At 51.1% G+C, this 21,039-nt stretch overlaps 1 protein-coding gene across 2 annotated transcripts in view; it reads left to right on the top strand.

Annotated features, from left to right (window-relative positions):
* ANKH (ANKH inorganic pyrophosphate transport regulator) overlaps positions 1-8,252 on the top strand; it is a 171,419-nt gene extending 163,167 nt beyond the window's left edge. Inside the window, exons 9-12 of one of the 2 annotated variants that reach the window (XM_086361259.1) lie at positions 2,570-2,699; positions 4,892-5,015; positions 5,737-5,836; positions 6,233-8,252. In XM_086361259.1, coding sequence (XP_086217385.1) covers positions 2,570-2,699; positions 4,892-5,015; positions 5,737-5,836; positions 6,233-6,346 — 468 coding nt within the window. In that variant the 3' untranslated portion in view covers positions 6,347-8,252. Of the gene's footprint in view, positions 1-2,569; positions 2,700-4,891; positions 5,086-5,736; positions 5,837-6,232 lie in introns of both variants that reach the window. The other variant, XM_086361258.1, reaches the window with a different exon arrangement.
* Positions 8,253-21,039: the final 12,787 nt, after the last annotated feature.

The following is a 21,039-nucleotide window of genomic DNA, read 5'->3' as shown; positions in this document are numbered from 1 at the left end:
TAGTGGTACCAAGTTAAACCACACTGTGAATTTTAGAAATGATGTATCAATAAATGCAATGGAACTTTTATTCTATCTTGTATTTTTCAACATCTGGGAAAATATTCCATTTGATTTTCAAGGATGACAGATGTACTATCATTTAATCCTATTGCCTGATGGCAGTACTTCCACCGCATATTTGACAAGAAGGGAAAAATAATTCCTTAGATCTAACGACAAGCCTCCCTCCTGAGAAGCTCCATTAGAGATCCATCAAGCCTTACTGCTTTGCTTTCAGGGGACCAGAACTAGTCACCTGCTCAGGGTACTTATGGCAGTGTCTCTGTTCATATGGATGCACTCACTATCTTGAAGCCTGAGGTTGGACTTTCTCCTCCAGGGGTTACTGGCCCTCTCCTCCAGGGCAGTGGAAAGCCTCCAGGTGGACATTATCGGTGCCGAGAAGTTGGTGGGAGGAAGTAACCTTTGTTGCAGGCGCTTGCTCACACCTTCCTTCTGACACGAAGTTACCCTCTCCTGTTTCCTCAGTTTTTTGTCATTTAAAAGCCACTTTACAGTGATTTTGCAAGGCACAGAGAGACTGCATTATCTCATATTCAAATAATCATTGGTTACAAACTAAGGAAAGCCTGCCTATGACTTTCCTGGAAGCTTAAATTTTTCTTTTATCAGAATGCAGCCTAGAGAGCTCACTCCAGCCAGTGAGGAACCCCAGATAGCTTATCCTCCATAAGTCCTGATCAAGTCCAGAGTTGGGGTGATGCTCACTTAGCACGTAATGCTTATAGCTGTGGAAAATATTTGGAGGGAGGGGTGACCCCGTCAAGAAAAGGGACTGAGTCCCAGTGCTGTGCTCAGGGAAATTGCCACCACACCCAGCTGTGGGCATGAATGACTAACTGGCAACCAGCTTTGCAGTGGGAAAAGACGGCAGGGCCACTTGTCCAGGCCACTCGGTAATAAAGCCTCTGAGCCCTTGTTAGATCTAAGGAAGTATTTTTCCCTTCTTGTCAAATATGCGGTGGAAGTACTGCCATCAGGCAACAGGATTAAATGATAGTACATCTGTCATCCTTGAAAATCAAATGGAATATTTTCCCAGATGTTGAAAAATACAAGATAGAATAAAAGTTCCATTGCACTTATAAAAGTGAAACATATTGATAATAAATCCACCAAGATGTTTTTTAATAAATTTCAACATGACATAGTAACTCGAAGAAGGCAATGGCACCCCACTCCAGTACTCTTCCCTGGAAAATCCCATGGGCGGAGGAGCCTGGTAGGCTGCAGTCCATGGGGTTGAGGACCAGTCTAATTCCATGAAACTTAATTTACCCAAAGCCTGAACATTGTTATGGGCTTCCAGGTCACGCCAGTGGTAAGGAACCCACCTGCCAATGCAGGAGGTACAAGAGACGTGGTTCAGTCCCTGGGTCAGAAAGACGCCCTGGAGTAGGAAATGGCAGCCCACTCCAGTATTCTTGCCTGGAAAATCCCACGGACAGAGGAGCCCATACTCTAAACTTTCAGAGTTCTGTTTCTGTTGTGGTATTGTGTCCAACACTTCGCAACCCCAGGGGATTTCCCAGCAAGAATACTGGAATGGGTTGCCATTTCCTTCTCCAGGGGATCTTCCTGACCCAGGGATCTAACTCGAGTCTCTCGTATCTCCTGCATTGGCAGGAAGATCCTTCACTGCTGAGCCACCAGGGAACAACTGCAATTCACTTTATAATGCATTCACTTTCATCTTAGAGAAGAATCACTTGCCTCTTAAGAAAAGCAGAGAAGTATTTTATGAAATTGGCATTTAACTTGGCCAAGTGTTAGACAAACTGGCATTTGTCTAACACCCTCTTCCAAAGTTATATTGTTACATTTTTAAATTCAATTTTTCTATCGATTATACCTACACAAAGCTTAAAAAGTCGGTCCCCTAAGGGCTGACCCCCAACAACAGCTCTTCTCCCAGCCTGCCCCACCCCTTCTCCTACTCCCAGATCTGATTCAGTGGAGTTCTGCATGCATCCAGATACTTTCAGATTACTTTTTATTATTTGCTTAAAGTTGTAAAAATTACATTAATACACATGTTCACCCTGAACTGAGTTGTCCAGCAGCCTATGTAAACTTTCTACACTGGTGTGGCTACCTGCTCAGATGCCTGCCTCCCACCTAGGCCCCCCTGCCAGGCTTCCTGTGGGGCAGGTGTGATGAATGGGCCAGGGTCTTACCTGTGTCAGGTAAGAAGAGAGCAAGGCAGTGGCACTTGAGGACCCATGTGCCAGCCCCCCAATTGGGCACATTCACCCTCTTTCCTAGCTCCCACCTGGGCCCCCCTGCCAGGCTTCCTGTGGGCAGGTGTGATGAATGGCCAGGGTCTTACCTGTGTCAGGTAAGAAGAGAGCAAGGCAGTGGCACTTGAGGACCCATGTGCCAGCCCCCCAATTGGGCACATTCACCCTCTTTCCTAGCTCCTCAGGGACCATGTAATACCTGTCACATTTCACTCCTTTACACCTTTTTCTAATAATCTTGCTTCCTGCCCTTTTTCCCCTGGCAGCTCTGTTTTGTGATGTTCTGGACTCCCAACGTTTCCGAGAAGATTCTGATAGACATCATCGGTGTGGACTTTGCCTTTGCAGAACTCTGCGTTGTTCCCTTGCGTATCTTTTCCTTCTTCCCGGTTCCAGGTAAAGGAAAACAGAGAATGAAAGAAAAATTCCTAATCACTCTCATGCCTGACTCAGTTTTCTTTCTTTAGAAACATTACCAGTTCTGTCCCAAACAAAATAAATGTATACACTTCAAAGTTTCACGGTAGATTAAAAAGATGCAAAGATATCCAGCAGGTTGAAAGTTGGAGAAGCAAGTCAAAAAGGCATAGTTTCTTTCTTAAAGGACAGTGGTTGCAGATTCAGTAGAAAGAGCCTGAGGGGATAGTATGAGTCGTTTTCAGGGGCAGTAGAACCATTCCCTGCCTTCACTGTGGCGACTGGTGACACAAATCTGTGCATCTGTTGAGATTCTAAAAGGACTGCTGGAGAAAAGCATCCAGGAGCAAGACGGCGGTTAGAAATGGGCTGTGGGGCCAGTCGACGCCGCGGCTGATGGCTCACCTGCCACCCTGAGCTGTTCCCAAGTCAGGCCAGGAGCTGCCCCTGCTCCTAGATGTCAAGCGTTCCCGGCGGCTGCCTGGGGTGTTGCCTGGTCCCTGGGGTTGGGGCGGGACACTGAGGGACCCGAGAGTTGCCGCCACCTGGAGATCAAGGCACTAGTTGCTGACTCCTCAGTCTGAACCTGAGGAGGGGCTGGAGTCCCAGAGCTAGGACTGGGGTAGGACTCTGAATCTCCTCTCCTCGCCCCTTCCTCGCCTGTCAAACCAGCTGCTTGAAGACAGCCGACCCCACCTATCTTTGCAACCTGCTGGCTTTGGGCCCGTCAGGTTAGCATCCCGCCTGTGCAGCCACCTGCACCTCAAAATTCAACTCTTCCCCTGGGGGCGGGAGGAACACTGCGTCAGATGCAGATTCTTCCTCCAAACTGGACATGAGCTTTTATTCCAGGAGTGGGCGCTTCCTTCCCCTCCATAGGTCTGTGCCTTGTGCTGCCCCTACTTGCCATAAAGGACTAGACCTCCTTTTTCCTCAAACCCCGCCCAGTTTCAGATCAAACCTAAATGTCTGCAAAGGTCCGTCTAGTCAAAGCTATGGCCTTTCCAGTAGTCATGTATGGATGTGAGAGTTGGACTATAAAGAAAGCTGAGTGCTGAAAAGTGATGCTTTTGAACTGTGGTGTTAGAGAAGACTCTGGAGAGTCCCTTGGACTGCAAGGAGATCCAACCAGTCCATCCTAAAGGAAATCAGACCTGAATATTCATTGGAAGGACCGATGCTGAAGCTGAAACTCCAGTACTTTGGCCACTTAATGCGAAGAGAAGAATCGACTCATTGGAAAAGATCCTGATGCTGGGAAAGACTGAAGGCAGGAGAAGAGGACAACAGAGGATGAGATGGTTGGATGGCATCACCGACTCAATGGACATGAGTCGAGTAAACTGTGGACATGAGTTTGGGTGATGGACAGGGAGGCCTGGCGTGCTGGAATCCATGGGGTCGCCAAGAGTCGGACACGACTGAGCGACTGAACTGAACTGAAACGTCCGCCAAGATCAGCCGGTCGTCACTGACACACCCTCCGTGGAGCCCCTCCTGGGTGCTGGGGCCGGTGCCCTGCCTGCGCTCCCGAAGCTCACAGATCAGGCTGGGGAGACGGGGTACTGGGAACCTGCTGTGAGGTCTTTGTGAGGCGTGGACAGATGGAGCCGGCCGCGGTCCGCGGTCGGTAGGCTGTGAAAGAAACCCGGAAGTGAGCCGGACCTCCTTCTTCGCCCCTTCCTCGCCCCGCCCACATGCGCGGGGAAACCGGGCGTCCAGTTCAGGTTTTCTGCTCCGGGAATCAAACTGGACCGCCGTCAAGTCGCCGCTCTTCTCTTGAGTTTTCCTAGACGGGCGTGATGGGAGCTTGAGGCTGGGTGGGGGTGAGGGTAGGGTGGAGGGAGTGGCAGCACCACCCCTCCATTCCCCGCCCAGGGGTGGCGATCACAGTGGGAAAACGCCACTTAAGGACTATGCTGCGCACGGAGCGGAGTGGGGGAAGGGGAGAGGCGGGGGGCGGGTCTCCTCCAAACCCCGAGGCAGGGATCAGGAACCCCGGCAGGAAGATGGGCCCAGGGCGGCAGCCGCAGGGCCTGGGTCCCACCCAGCCGCCCCTGGGACCAGGGATGTGCTGCTGCGGGCGGGCTCTGGGGGGCGGAGCTGGGGGAAGAAGTAGCAGGATGGAGAGAAGGGGGGCATTGCTGACCAGTCCTTGGCTCTCCCTCCAGTCACCGTGAGGGCCCATCTGACCGGGTGGCTGATGACCCTGAAGAAGACCTTCGTCCTGGCGCCCAGCTCCGTGCTGCGGATCATTGTTCTCATCACCAGCCTCGTGGTCCTGCCCTACCTGGGGTACGTGGTGGGGTGGGGGGTGGGCGTTGGGCTATGGGATCCTGCTGCCGTTGGTCCTGCCCTACCTGGGGTACGTGTGAAGGTGGGGGAGGTGCGGGCGGAGCTATGGGATCCTGCTGCCACCGAGGCACTCTGTCCAGAAGATTAAATCAGCTTTTTTTCCTGGGAAATCCCCAAGCGTGTCTAGAGTTAGAAATGCTGAGTGATGCCTCGTTTCTCTGCCCAGGGGACCAGGTTGGAGGCTGTTGAGATCCATTCTAGAAAAGCACTTCCGGGGTCATGCCCACCCACATGGTCAGCACTGAGCATCCACAGTGGTGTGGCGGGCAGGGGCAAGGTGAAAAACGCAAGGGAGCGAGCGAGGGTGTTGCCCTTGTTCTCGGGGATCCCCACTTTCCTGGGACCCCGTCTACTGGGAAACTGCACTCTACAGAGAGGAGGGGCGGGATGCTGCGGGCACCTGGGGCCGGGCGGGGAGACGTGCCCCTTCCCCAGCAGATGCTGAGCTGAGATCTGGAGCAGGAGTGGGAGTCGCAGGGTCCGGAGGGGGTCCCAGGCCGCTCTCCCACCCAGGTGGAATATTTATTAGGTGCAGCGCTAACAGGCAGATCTCGAAGGCACCCCTGTCGCCTACACCTTGCCTGGGTTTTGGCTGGGTTTTGATTCTCTGTGCCTCCGCGGGTCTCTAACAGACAGATGCCCTTTGCGTTCTCATCCCCAGGGTACACGGAGCCACCCTGGGCGTGGGCTCCCTCCTCGCGGGGTTTGTGGGAGAATCCACCATGGTCGCCATAGCAGCGTGCTATGTCTATCGGAAACAGGTGAGAGAGGGCAACAGAACAGCACCCTTGCAGGGCACGCCCCCTGGTGTGGGAGCCTGCAGATGGTCATGAGGGGGAGGGGAGGGGAGGGCACCAGAGGTGGTGTCCTCGGGCAGTGCCAGGTCTTCATAGATGATGGGAGGGGAGATGGGAGACAAGAGCCCCCCACCCCCGCCAGTGCCTCTCACAGAGCCCGGCACGCAGCCAACTCCCAGTCACCCCGCTGAAAGGAACACGTGGACCTAAAAATGCAGCCTCGACGAGGTCGCCCCCAAACATAAATGAGATCCAAGTACATGGCGAGGGGTCCCCTGAGACCTCTGCCACGCTGTGCTTCCCACCCACCACCCCCTCCACAGCCGCCCCAGCCCCCCTGATGCGTCTTCTCTGGTCTAGAAAAAGAAGATGGAGAACGAGTCGGCCGCCGAGGGGGAGGACTCGGCGATGACGGACATACCTCCGGCGGAGGAGGGCACGGACATCGTGGAGATGCGGGAGGAGCAGGAATGAGGCCGCCCCCCACCCCTCACCCCTCGGGTGGGAGGTGCAGGGGGCCCAGGTGATGCCCCAGCGCCGCCATCTACTCCTCCCCGACGTGTTTTCTTCCACTTTCTTTTTTTTTTTTGGTTTTTGTTTGGGTAACAAAAGAGGCCTTGATCTAAAGGTTTCACGGACACTCTGGCATACCGGGTGTGCCCACACTCATGAAAGGACTTGTGGAACGGTCTCACCACTGCTTTGTGGAAACAAAACAACTGACTTCATGCCCCCGCTTCGTGAAAAGCCCAAAGACATAGCCGCCTTGCAGTCGCCTCCCCCCACCCCTCCCGTCCTCGGACAATCTCCACTTGGAACCAAAGGACCGCGGCTGTGCCGTCCAGCGTCCCCTCGGCCACCACCGCCCAGCAGGCCGCAGACTCACCCTGTCCCCTCGCATCGCTCAAGAATCACGGTGACAACTCGCTTCCAGGTCACGTGGCTGTGCCAAGGGCTGTGGCTGAGGCCTCGCACCGTGGCGTCTTGAACCGTCTGCCATACCCGGGCCGAGGGCAGGGTCTGCCTGCAGCCCGGGGTGGCCGGCGGCGCTGAGGAATGGATGTGCAAACGTGCTGGACCGACGGCCGGCCGGAAATAATCTCCGGCGGGCAGGTTAGAGGTGTCCCGGGAGCAGCACACCAACACGCCGACAGCGTTCCCCTGGCCGCTTCGTGGATCCGCGTGTGCGCTCGCTGTCACACCAGCCGTGTACATACGAGAGCTGCCTTGTCAAAGTTGTCCCAAAGCCTGTCCCCCCATCACCGGCGTCCCTGGGCATGAGTTTCCCCGAAGGCTTGTTTTTCACTCACCTTTCCTGAAGATGGCACTAAAGCAAGGGAGAAGGAGTATTCTAACTACATTTTAGTCTTTATAAAGTGAACTGAAGCTTTAAGTCATAATCTAGCATCTAATGCCAGGTTGCTATGTCCTCGCTTTGGAAGTAGATTTATGACCTGGTCCTGCCGTTCTTAGTCCTAACCCTGGGGTACAGGTAATTCCAAGTGTTCTTCTGTCCTCGCCTCTGACGTCACATGAGAAAGCAAGACATTTTATAAACGACAGCAAAGTCACTATATGATATTCCCTGAAATGACACATTTGAAATCCATTCAGTGCAGTATATTTTTCTAAGTTTTGGAAAGCGGGTTTTTTCTTTAAAAAATTATGGACACGGTTCACTAAATTCTTGATTTAGTCAAAATTCCTAGATGGAAAGAACCTAAACACAAAAATATTTTAAAGATATAAATATATACTGTATATGTTATGTAATTTATTTTAGGCTATAATACATTTCCTATTTTCGCATTTTCAATAAAATGTCTCTAATACAATACGGTGATTGCCTGTGTGCTCAACATACCTGCAGTGGAGACGTATTGTATCGATGAAGAGTGTGTCTTGTTTGCAGCAGTTTTACAGTCTGTCATTTGTATGCAAATGTAAGGGCCAGTCAGTGACAAAAGAACTATTTTTCGTTATGAGTAACAGGGGTGTAAATGGGTCAGCTGATGTAGACCGTAGTGGGAATAGAAATATATGCTCGCAGGGCAAAGAAGAAAAAGCCAAGCCTTTTGTGTTTATTGCTTTCAGTGCCATGTAATCATATCATTCCTCATAGAAAAAAAAGAATGGAAGGGCTCAGAGTCAGCCATGAACATTCACAGGGTTCGTTCACACGTCTGGACACCCAGTGACCACTGGGGGACAAATTCTTATGGGCTTCCTCTGAGTGGGTTTTCCGCTTAGAATTAAGATGCATTGCTTTGGGGTGGTTGCAGGGGGCAAATCTGAGAAGATGTGGGGAAAAAGAGTCTAATTGTATCGGCTTTTTTAAAATACGTGACTAGAAAATTAAACGGCAGTATTTTTTAACGTGTGTGACTAGTATTTCATGCTTGTGGGGTTGGAACCTAAAGAGTACATTGAAAAAGCAAATCCGTTCCCTCTAGATCGGGACAGACCAGCTAGATCCTTCATTATGCAGCTAGAACATGGCATTATAACATCAGAGACATCTTCGGGGATAAAGAAGGATGGACTGTGGTATTTTGTTAGGGTTTCAGAAAACACAGGAAGGACGCCCAGACCCAGGCCACAATGGCAGGGCAACAGGTGTGGAAAATCTTTCTCCCTGAGGTGCACACCCCGTCCTCCGTTCGCTTGGGCTGCTTAAGTCACTCACGTCACAGCTTGGGCTCCCAGGCACACACCTTAGCTTCTAAAGCAAAACCCACTGCCGGCAGGCTCTTCTGCAGCTGTTCTAACCAAGACAGACAGGAGAGGGATGGGGATGAGTCTCCTTCCCACATTTCAGGGAGACGGCAGGGCACCCCTTTGACTTAGCCCCCCGCCCCCAAAGAAACATTCCCCCCGACACAGGTTTCTTTTCTCATGCACATTACTCAGCTGACAGCGCCATGCCTGGAGAATCTCAGGTCAAGGACCATGGAAAGACCAGAAATGGCTTTCTCAGTGGGGACCCATGCCTCATAGATGCACAGAAGCTAAAACTGTGGGGGGTATACAGCTGCTTTTATTTAGATGCTAAGAAGTGAGAGTGGACCACTCACAGGGGTCTCCCCATCTTGAAGGCCTTCTCTGGGCCAGCTCGGGTCAAGAGCAGCTGGTCGTGTGGCCTCTGCTTTCTGGGGGGCACCGCTGAGGTCATTCTCGATGCATCTCTGTGGGCTCCGAGCCAGACCTCAGCGTCCCTGGCATCGATGAGACACCACAATCTGAGCCAGGAGGGAGCCATCCAGGCTTGCTCCAGCAAAGTCCGGACAGGAAGGGGCCTGCCGGCCACCACTCGGCTCAGGGCTCCTCAAGAGGTCTGCACACCGGTTTGCACAACAGCTGGGACCCCTCACCTGCTTGGCACTCTTTAATTTGGGCATGAAGGCCGCTGGTTTATGTCACCGAATGTAAGAGCCAGGGGTGCCCACTCTCTGTTTGCCTCAGCTGCTCTTGTCCCAGAGTCCATCTTTGAGGTTTTGCATGTATGTTTTGTCTTGCTTTTTTTAGCTCTAGCAGGTAATTTGGCTCTGGAAATGTCCAGAGACAGCCAATTACTCTCAGAAATGGAAATTTCCAGCGTTGGTTTAAGATATGTCAGGTGGGACCAAATAAACATGGCTACAGTAGTAAAAAGCACTTTATCACTCCCTGAGTTCTCCCAACATACAACGATAGGAGGCCCACGAGGAGAGAGGCCCAGGGCTCCACTCTGGTCCAGCTCTCTAGAGTAGTCCAGGGCACTTCCCAGCCAGGGGCCAGCTCTGTGGTCCCCCCGGCAGCCTTGTCTGGTCTGTCTTGGGGTTAGGATAATCACTGCACGTCCCTAACATCAGAAAAGTTATTCAATGACACCTTTAGAGCAAGAAGTATAAAAGCTAACGGCTTCCTACCCTCCTAACTCATCCTCATTTGGAGGTCTTCTGGAAGGAAGGGGTACGGGGAGATGTACATTTTTGTACCTTTAATTCCAAGAAACACGTCTGTTTAAACACGCAATAGTTCTCTGACTGGATTCTTTTTCTTACTTCAAACTGAAGTGAGAGAGAGACTGAGCAAGTATTTATGTTGTTGTATCAAATGACATTATCTTGAAAAATATTTTCTTATACTAAAAATTTTTTTTCTCCATCTGTAACTATGCAGACCAGTGCCCAAGACAGCATGAACTAGGTGAAATTGCTTAGTCGTGTCTGACTCTTTGCAACCCCATGAACTGTAGCCCACCAGGCTTCTCCATCCATGAGTACTGGAGTGGGTTGCCATTTCCTTCTCCAGGGGATCTTCCTGACCCAGGAATTGAACCCGGGTCTCCTGCATTGCAGGCAGATGCTTTACTGTCTGAGCCACCAGGGAAGCCCACAGCATGAACTGGTGTGTACAAATTAGCCAGGCTTTCAGGCCTTTTTACAGGTCCATGTGTGCTCAGTCGCTTCAGTCATGTCCGACTCTTTGCAACCTTATGGACTGTAGCCCCACCTGGCTCCTCGGTCCATGGGATTCTCCAGGCAAGAATACTGAAATAGATTGCCATGTCCTCCTCCAGAGCATCTTCCCGACCCAGGAATCGAACCCACGTCTCTTATGTTTCCTGAGCCACCGGGGAAGCCCCTTTGCAAGTGAGCTGACCTCTAAACTTAGGATGAAGTCTTCATCAATCAAAGCAATGCATGGTCTAGGAAAGGGGCTATCATGTTCTCAGTCCTAAATCTTTTTTTTAAAGACTATAACCGAAATTGCAAGGAGCAAGTCTTTATAGCTCGTGGCAATTTGTAAGTGTTGAGATCTCTGGGTTCACGTGTAGCCCATCCCTGAAAGGAGGCTCCTGCCTGCCCCCTACCCACCCCCAGGCACAGCCCCCACCAGGCTCTTTCATAAAAAGCACTTGAACTGTAGGAAAGCATGTTTTTGAGCACCATGTCTAGTGAACATTCAGGATGCTCCTCAGGGGGGTTATCTGGGGTCTCTATTTCTGTCCTTTGAAGCAGCAAAACATCACGTGGCTCATCAGCTGATCTAACCACACATGAAACAGGATGTCGAAAAAAATCTAAGAAAAATACAGTAAAAGACCCTGTTGCCCTTTTAAAGGTTAAATGTCTAAAATTAACCACCTAAACGTGCATAATGATAAACATGTAATTACATAATCAGAATAGCCCACACCGCACTCCCAAATCAGAAAACACGTAGCCAATTACAGTTTGCTGTCTGATCTCACCAGGGAAGAGGAGATGGTGAGATCTCATTTGAACATTTCACTTTCTCCTCCAGACAGGAGGCTAGTATCATCTTTTGTACTCTGGTTATTATCATCTCTTGTACTCTGAGCAAAGAAGAGCACCAAAGATGCGTGTCTGAAGTCTTCTAACTTTTTAAAATCATCTTCGTCCAGTCCAAGGGGTTCCAGAAGAATTCTTTTTTCTGCTTCATTTGCAATCAAGCAGGGTCTCTGAAAGACTGTGTAAGATCCATGCACTTTTATAAATGGCTGTCAGCTACCCACGGCTTCAGCTCATGTTTCTGTTTGGTGCCTCTTTTTAAATTAGGAGATTAACCTAAAGTGCACTTTACTAGCAAGATGTGGCATTGGCGTCTGCAACCCGTATATGTAAACAGAAACTCACAAGAGCCAGAATGCCCTTCTCTCTCCAGGATACATGGTTTCCTTAGGTTAAAGAAGGAGGAGATGGGGAGAAACCTGCTAAAAATGCTTTTACCATCAACCGTCTGGCTTCGTGGAAATTCAGTGATGTATGGAGATCAGTCGTTACTGTAAGATTTAGAGGCAGATGTGCATCAACCATGGACCAGGGACAGGTAAGGGTGCCTTCGGGGTGGAAAACACCACGCCCAGGTGGACTCTGGCTCCCTGAAGTTGTGGGGCCATGGATGTGGGGGACCCACAGTCTGGATGAACTGGATACTGAAGAAGTTCAAGCCACCCTGCTGGAACCAAGGAGGTTCAGAGTTCACAGCAACTCTAGCCTCCCAGCCCCTGCTGCATGGACCAGTCACCTGGAAGCAAGCCACGCCCCTGGGGGTACCACATTCACAAGGCTTGTGGGCAGATGCACTGAGTCAGTGCTTTATTTGGTTTGCTTAGTGATATATTCAGAAGGCAAGTATCTAAAGCTAGAATGACCAAGAAACCAGTCATAGAGCTTCAGGAATCTTGACAGAGCCACAAATGGGATTCTGTTCAACTCTGACAAGCCTGTGCTTGTTCATTTAAGGAGACCTTCCAAATCACATCACTCACACCTCTCCAGCCACATGTTGGTCACCCGGATAATAAGAGGCTCAGGCCGTTATTGCTAAAGCTCCTTCCTGGTCTAACAGGCTATTGTGGGAGCTGTGGTGTAGAACATGGTATGGGGTCCTGCAATGGAAAAATACAATTACCTCTTTCTTTGTTTCAGATCTGAACATTAGCAGCAATCCAGAACTTTTTTTAATGAAACCAAATGTACTAGGAGTCATTTTTCTAAATATGGCTGTCAGATTATAGGCTTTTCAGTTTCTTATAAAAACTGGGGGTTTAAGTTAAACTGTTGACACCAATCACATTAAAACATTTGCACAGCTTTGATTAAAACTGATTGCAGACGTGAGTATAAAATATATGTTGCATTTAAACAAGTGCTGTGTATGTACTAAATAGATGTTAGTTTTGCATTGTTAAGAGAGTTTATATGTGCTTTTCTTGGGGAGAGGGGTACTTTTTTGTGAGAGGAAGAATTCTGTGCTCATATACTGTCAAATAGCTTTCAAATAATTTCTACTTTAAGTAAAACTTAAACGGTTGGCATATGATTGAGATTGCTTTGCTTCTTGATTTTCTTAATCTGACCATTAGTCTGTTTACATACCCCACAGTATGTGGTTTCCTAATCCTGACTATATTTCCCTTTTTTGCCAAACGTACAGGAGATATTCAAACTTCTCCCTTTGCCTTGGTAGCTGAAACCTCTGCCCACTGGGGTATTTCCCCAAACTCTGTCTTATTTAAATATGACCTATTTCTTCAAATTTTAATCTGTATTAAAATGAATTTTTACTTCCCATCACGGCAGTAATATTGAAAGTTCTTCTCTGAGGCCTGGCTTCTCCCCACCCCTTCTAGAATGGGGATACCAGATGGCCGGGCTTTAGGAACGTTGGAGGAACAGAAGGTGAAAACCCTTTCTGCCCACATCTAAGGAATCCTGCTCTTAGCAGTCTTTATGCGTAAAGCAATTCTCTTCTTTCAACCCTAACGTCTTAACCTCAAAGAATGAAGGCTCTCATATTTTTGTATATGTACCACAGCTTTCTTATCCACTCATCTGCTGATGGACATCTAGGTTGCTTCCATGTCCTGGCTATTATAAACAGTGCTGTGATGAACACTGGGGTACACGTGTCTCTTTCAATTCTGGTTTCCTCAGTGTGTATGCCCAGCAGCATATTTTTAACCTATGAAAGATTATATAGAGTACGAGTTTTTGCTTTAAATATGTATATATTTATTTGGCTGCACTGGGTCTTAGCTGTGGCACATGGAATCCTCAGTGGAGGCCTGAGGGAGGATCTAGTTCTCGGACCAGGGATTGGACCCTGGACTCCCTGCGTTGGGAGCATGGAGTCTTAGCCACTGGACCACCAGGGGAGTCCCAAGAGCGTGCTTTATTAGCTGCCTGTAATCAGCAAGGATGCTAGCCTGCTACCAACTTGCTTGAGATCACATATTTTCTTTACTGTTTCTTTCCTTCTTTGAGTTAAATCCCAGATCTCAGTGTGACCTCTAGCATGCTTCCCCACGACCGCCTCTAATGCGACACAAAGTCCAAGAGGTCATGCTTCTTTCCACCCACACACTTGGGACGCAGTGTGGCTTCCTGTCTGGCTGTGATGTCAGGATGTGCAGCCGTCCTGGCTTAAGCCTTGTCAGTTTTCCCCATGGGGAGCAGTCCTACCACAAGGGACAAATCTGCCCCTTCTCATTCTTTCTCCTGATGCCCCAGGTGGATCACATTATCATTGTCCCAGAAACCTCCTCCACGACACCCCCATCCCCTGCCAGTGGGGTCCTCCTAACCCCGATCAGTTTCCCTGCTAGTTCTCGCACAGCCATCCCTCTCCCTGCATCTTCTTTGGTCCCACTGGCTCAGCTCAGGGGTTCTTGTCACCTAAGGAAACGTTCCCTTCTCCTGGCCCCAGGCTCCCCCTGGGCAATGATGTAAATAACACTTCCCAGAGTTCTGCAGTGCACAACCTGCATAGCCATTCCCAGCAGCCTGCCCTCCCCTGCCTCCCCCTGCACAGCCACTCCCAGCAGCCTGCCCTCCCCTGCCTCCCCCTGCACAGCCACTCCCAGCGGACTGCCCGCCTCTGCCTCCCCCTGCATAGCCACTCCCAGCAGCCTGCCCCCCTCTGCCTCCCCCTGCACAGCCACTCCCAGCGGCCTGCCCGCCTCTGCCTCCCCCTGCACAGCCACTCCCAGCGGCCTGCCCACCCTTGCCTCCCCATCCCCTGCACGTTGCAGAGGACCTCTGGTGTCCACGTTGTTGTTGCTTAGTTGCTCAGTCGTGTCCAACTCTGCGACCTCATGGACTCTATGTCACCCACCAAGTTCCTCTGTCCAAGGGATTTCCCGGGCAACAGTACTGGAGTGGCTGCCATTTCCTCCTCCAGGGGATCTTTCCGACCCAGGGATTGAACCTGCGTCTCCTGCATTGGCAGACAGGTTCTTTACTACTGAGCCAGCAGGGAAGCCCTTCTAGCATTCCTACTTGTCTTCATTACCTTCTGCCCCCAACAAGCTCCAGGCTTCCTCCTGGACAACACAAGCCAGTAAATACCATGCTGATTTCACAGCTCAGTACACTGGTCTTTGCACAAAAGGAACAAAAGAAATGAGGAGCCGTGAGTCCTAGTTCCATCTCTGCTGCTTATCAGCTGTGAGCCAGGCAAGTTACTGGCTGACTCTGGATCGGCCTCTTCTGCTCTACTGACAGAACGAGATCTTCTCTAGTTGTCACCCACTGCGACATCAGGATTTGTAGAGCCGCTGACAGCGGCACATGAAGACGAGGGTGCACATCTGCTGAGCTTCCAAGCAGCTTGGAAGTGCCCCAGCCAAGAAATCTAGGAAAGTCATGCCAGCTGCTTTCAACAGAGGAAAACTACTAGAGCTTTAAGAACAAAACAAAGACTAATCTTAGGTTTGTGTGCGCTAAGTCGCTTCAGTCGCATCCGACTCCTTGTGACCCTATGGACCTCATGGCTCCTCTGTCCATGGGATTCTCCAGGCAAGAACACTGGAGTGGGTTGCCATGCCCTCCTCCAGAGGATCTTCCCCACGTAGAGATTAAACCTGTGTCTCTTAGGCCTCCTGCTTTGGCAGGTGGGTCCTTTACCACTACAGCCAAGTGGGAAGCCCATTTTAGGTTCAGAACCATTGAATTCAAAGACCAAAAATAGAATGAACGGATAGAACAGTTCTCATCTAACTTGCTTCACGTACCAGGCTCTCTTGCTTTAAATGTAAATGGCTGAAGAGAGCTGGCTGTGGTCAGCTCCGGTCTCCCCCAGTCCCAGGGCTCTGTCAGGACAGACGCTCCCAGATTCATGGGTGATGTAGTCAAGAAGCGATTTCTGCCCCATGCCTGGCAACACCACATCCCAGCTCAGCTCTATACTTCTGCCTCTCCCCCAGCGCAGCCACTGCACAGACTTCAGCTGCCTTCTTCACTCTCCACCTGTGTTTATTCAAAGCTATCTAACTCCATCTGATGCCTTAAAAAGACTCGAAGCGGTGTCCACAGCCCGGGCCCCAGACCTGCTCCCTTCTCAGCTGGAATCTAGTCCTACACGCCCTGGGTGACCTAACTTGGGCCTGCTTCCAACTCCAAGGGCATGCTGGGGATCCCCGGGGCTGTTTTGCCAGCCCTGACTTGTTCCAGACCTGCAGTCCAGTCGCCACTCAACCCATCCTCAGAGGGGTCCCCCGGGGACCTTGGCACCCTTCCCCCACCAGCCCTCCCACGCTGTCTCCGGACTAGATGAATCACATGAGCACCCACCCAGAAACCAACCCACACTGCGTCCCGCCCCTCCCTCAGTCAAGTCACTCTCCCTGGTGATTCTCTCTCCCCCAGCATCGCTCACTCCTCTCCCTTCCTCTGCAGTCTCACTGCTTAGTTCAGGGGTTCCTGGTCAACTATGGCCTGAATGCTAAATCTCCAAAATAGTTTTCCTTCTCCAATCTCACGTGTCCTCCTGGACCATGAATGGCACCCAGTGCTGCAGTGTGCAACCTGCACAACCGTTCCCAGCAGCCTGCCCACCTCCTCCCACCCCACCTCACCCTGCTCCTCCACGCTGGCCCTCCCTCTCTCTCACTAGGCATTGGGGGTGTCATAAGAAGGACTCTGAACTCACCTGGGTGGGCATCACGCTGAGTCTGGGTGACAAGGGCCCGGCTAGAAAGGAGGATGCTAACACCCGTGGAGAAGCAGCGACACAAAACAGGGACCCCCTGGTGGTGGCCAGGCCCTCGGCTCCAAGCTTCTTAATGCCACGCCTCCTCCTCACACCCGTTTCCACTTTCATCCCTCATTCACCATGAAGGCATCAAAGGCCCAAGAGGAGGTATTTTAAAAAGAGAATTTGTTTAAAAAAAGAGAGAGAGAGAATTTGTAGAGATGGTTTCTGTGCAGAATTTCACTGGTCCCTTCCTCCCCTCAGGGATGTGTGTGCATGCATGTGTGATGGGGGAGAGGATGGAGGGGTCTCTTGACACCTTAGGCCTAAGGGTAGGGCTCCAGAGGAGACACTCAGCGAACTTGAGATGGGCCCCTACAATGATGGGCACTCAGTGAACAGGTGTCCGCCAGGACGGTCAGATCTGACAGAAGACAGAGTCACCGGGGAAGGGGCACGTGCCACGTTTGATGACAGCAGGTGCCAAGGTCTTTCCTGTGAACCAGGCCTGGCCCACACAGATCAACCAGCTGACCCAGGGGGGCGTCCGAGGTCCTGAGGGGGGTGAAAGGGGCTCAGAAAGAGGCTGGAGGTGACACTGGATTCTTGGAGCTGCAATGGAGGAGGCCAGGGGAGGGACCCTCAGCCACCGCACAGGAACTGCCAGGAGAGGCCCTGAGCTGGGGGCAGAGGGGTCTCCAAGATCCCTAGAAGCACCTGGTGTGGGAAGGAAAGGAAAGAGCTGAGCCCGGGCAGGCCTGGGAGTAAGGCTGGTGCAAGACAGCAACTATGAAGAGAGATCTCTCACCCTCTGCCCTTCCAGCCTCCTTCCTCCTGCTCTAGCTCCAGACAGGGCAGGAAGTGATCAGCGATTCTACCCCGGGCCAGCTGATCTGTGCAAGGGGCAGGCGGGGTTGGGGAGGAGGGAACCGGAGAAGTGGGGAGAGGAGGCCTGGACCAGCTCGTCTCACAGCCCTGGTTTTGGCAGGTGCCTGCCCAGAGCAGACATTCTTTGGTGAACAAAGTCACTCACACCTTCCTCCCCCGAACATGCTCTGATCCCTGGTCCCCCGCGTGAGAGCCGTTTCCTGTAGCCTTTCTCACCTCCAAATCCCCTCTTTCTGTCACTAAGATCAATCCCTCCACGAACTAAGATAACCTGAGCCAGTTCCTGTCACTTGCCACTTAACACGGATCCCTGGGAGCCCCTGTGCTGGACTTTCCTGCTGGAAGCTCCCAGCCCTTAATCTGTGAAATACAGATGGGAAAGCCAAAAGTATTCTCACACACAACTGCCTAGTGAGAGAATATAACCGCTGGGCAAAGGGCATGAGCAGAAGGCTCCCAGAAAATGACTAGTGAACAGCTTCTACAAAAGGGAAGCAGGCTTCCTCAAGGGAAGGAACACATACTGAAAGACCAGCTATCGACTCAGCAGAGATCAAAGTTTGATGGAGCAAGTGTTGGCACTCCTGCTCTGCAGTGAAATATCAGTCAGCGGCATTTCTACAGAGGACAATCTGGCGAGATGTTTCAAGCTCACACTCAGCTAGGAAAGAGGTTCATGTCATGGGCAAAGCACGTAAAAAAGCAAGGCAGGGAAGAAATACCACTGACCCACAAATATCTAGGAAAAATGTTCACCATTATGAGAATCAAAAGCATTAAATGTCTCTTTTAATTTTTTTTTTCTTGCCAGGTGGTCAAAGTTTAAAGTTAAAATACCCCTAGAGTCACCCGTCTAATCAAGGCTATGGTTTTTTCTGTGGTCATGTATGGATCTGAGAGTTGGACTGTGAAGAAGCCTGAGTGCCGAAGAATTGATGCTTTTGAACTGTGGTGTTGGAGAAGACTCTTGAGAGTCCCTTGGACTGCAAGGAGATCCAACCAGTCCATTCTGAAGATCAGCCCTGGGATTTCTTTGGAAGGACTGATGCTAAAGCTGAAACTCCAGTACTTTGGCCACCTCAGGCGAAGAGTTGACTCATTGGAAAAGACTCTGATGCTGGGAGGGATTGGGGGCAGGAGGAGAAGGGGACAACAGAGGATGAGGTGGCTGGATGGCATCACTGACTCGATGGACATGAATCTGAGTGAACTCCGGGAGTTGGTGATGGACAGGGAGACCTGGCGTGCTGCGATTCACGGAGTCGCAGAGTCGGACATGACTGAGCGACTGAACTGAACTGAACTGAGAGTCACCCAAGGGACAATGAAGCAGGATCAGTTGATGAGGGTGAAATTCTTGAAACTTTTTTGAGGGAAGGTTGGGAGAGCCTTGAACTGGGTCAATTTAGAGATGCATAAAAAGACTGATGAATGAGAAGGCTCATTATAGCACTATCATAATTGAGAAAACTGGAAATAGTCAATGGTGTTAATTACCTAGGATTTTTTTTTAAACCTCAGAGTATACCACAGCTCCTCACCATCTAGCACAAATAGGATGTGATCTCCACGAACACGGAAGACAATGCTCATGGTGTGTTTGCTTTTTATTTTCTCAGCATTCTCTCCGATGCTCCAAGGAGCGCTGTCTCCTAAGTGAACGGCCCAGCACGGCAGTGTTTTCTGCCATAATTACGTCTGGATTTGGGGGAAATGGCAGTAGAGGGGTATTTGGAAGACAGAATCCTCAGCTTTACTGAATAATCCAAATTGCAGCAGAGAATGAAAAACCACCATCACCAGATCTCTCAGCCATTCTTGGGAGGATCTTGCAAGGGTACAGGACTGGGGGCTGCAGGGTGGTGAGAAGGCAGAAGAAACACCCTCCTTGAGCCCTAGGGAGCTAGAGAGAGTGTCGCCCCAGGCTGTCCCACCCCAGAGCCAAATTGGCTTTGCCTCTGGGGCTGTGCTCAGGGCTGGGAGTCTGGAGGGAATCCTCCAGACCCAGCAAGTCAGAAGGTCATTACCAGGCCACTCCCATGGAGCCCAGGCCAGAGGTGGTGGTAGGAGGAGTGGGAAGGGGAGATGATTTGGAGAATCTATGGAAAGAATGCCCAGCTTTCAAGCAAGGGATGATGGTAAGTGTGAACACAACTGTGTGTGCTGTGTGCGTTCAGTCGTGTCCAACCCTGTGACACCCCCCTCCCCCCAGGCTCTTGTCCATGGGATCCTCCAGCCAAGAATACTGTATATACACATAAATGCTCTCATTCTATATACACAAAACAAGGCTGGTACTTTCTTCATCATTTGATGGCTGTAATTCCGGAGGGCGTTCCCAGGATCCACAGCCTGGGGCCGTTTCTCTCCACACTTCCCACCATGGGGGTGAGGGTGGGAGTGGGAGGCGCAGGCATGGAGAAACCAGGCCTGAAACACTGCCTTGAAATCGAGAAGAGTCCCATGACTCAGAGGAGAGGCGGGAGAAGTGTATTTACGCCAGACTTTTAGTTCGTTGGGCTTCCCTGAGAGCTCAGTTGGTCAAGAATCCACCTGCCAGGCAGGAGACCCCAGTTTGATTCCTGGATTGGGAAGATCCACTGGAGAAGGGATAGGCTACCCACTCCAGTATTCTTGGGCTTCCCTTGTAGCTCAGCTGGTAAAGAATCTGCCTGCAATGCAGGAGAACTGAGTTTGATCCCTGGGTTGGGAAGATGCCCTGAAGAAGCAAAAGGCTACCCACTGCATTATTCTGGCCTGGAGAATTCCATGGACTGCAGAGTCCATGGGGTCGCAGAGTTGGATACGACTCAGCAACTTTCTGAAGAAGGCAATGGCACCCCACTCCAGTACTCTTGCCTGGAAAATTCCATGGACGGAGGAGCCTGGTAGGCTTCAGACCATGGAGTCACTAAGAGTCAGACACGGCTGAGCGACTTCACTTTCACTTTTCACTTTCATGCACTGGAGGAGGAAATGGCAACCCACTCCAGTGTTCTTGCCTGGAGAATCCCAGGGACGGGGAGCCTGGTGGGCTGCCGTCTATGGGGTCACACAGAGTCGGACACGACTGAAGCGACTTAGCAGGAGTGACTTTCACTTTAGTTCATTACCCAAGTGAACGGGGCACTGAAGGAAGAAGAGCCCGCTGTTACTGTTTAGCCCAGGATTGCCTTCGCTGCCCCTCATCAGCTTGGCACTGCTGCCCTCTGGATGCCCAGCCCCTAAGTGGCGGGGTCTTCAGAAGCACAGCACCATTTTGCAAAGACTCAGTTCTTTGACTCATAGGAAGGCAGGGGCCGGCTCATTCTCTAATCCCCAGAACACCTTGGAAAGCCAACAGTCTTTCAGTGGCCGCCTGACTCATACAGTGTTAGGTTCTTGCTATCACACAGGTGGGTGCATTTCCATCCATCAGTCTAGATGGTTCTTGAACACCTAAGAATGCTACACACACCACGGGCCTCTCCCTGGCGAACACTCAGCCAAGGCTGGGTCTGGATGGTGCCTGCAGCCCTGCCCTGCGGGCCTAGGGGATGTACCTGAAGCCTCCGTGAAGGGCTTGCACCTCACTTCACCCCCATTCACCCCGGAGCAGGTGGCGTGGAGGCGAGGACTGAGACGAGGAAATGGGGTAACCGGCCCAGCTCCCCTAGTAGCGGGTGATGGGACTGTTTGACTGAATCCAGGCCCAAGACCAAATCTAATTTGGGGAGTGATCATGTCCTAGGAGTTCAGCACCAAAAGGTCTGTCCTGGCAGTGCTGGAAAGTTAAAGCACCAAACCTCAATCTCCAA

Source organism: Bos grunniens, chromosome 20 (genome assembly GCF_055505025.1).
Source record: "Bos grunniens cultivar Pamir isolate PY7600 chromosome 20, Bosgru_T2T1.0, whole genome shotgun sequence".
NCBI lineage: Eukaryota > Metazoa > Chordata > Mammalia > Artiodactyla > Bovidae > Bos > Bos grunniens.
This window is presented reverse-complemented; position numbering and strand designations above follow the sequence as displayed.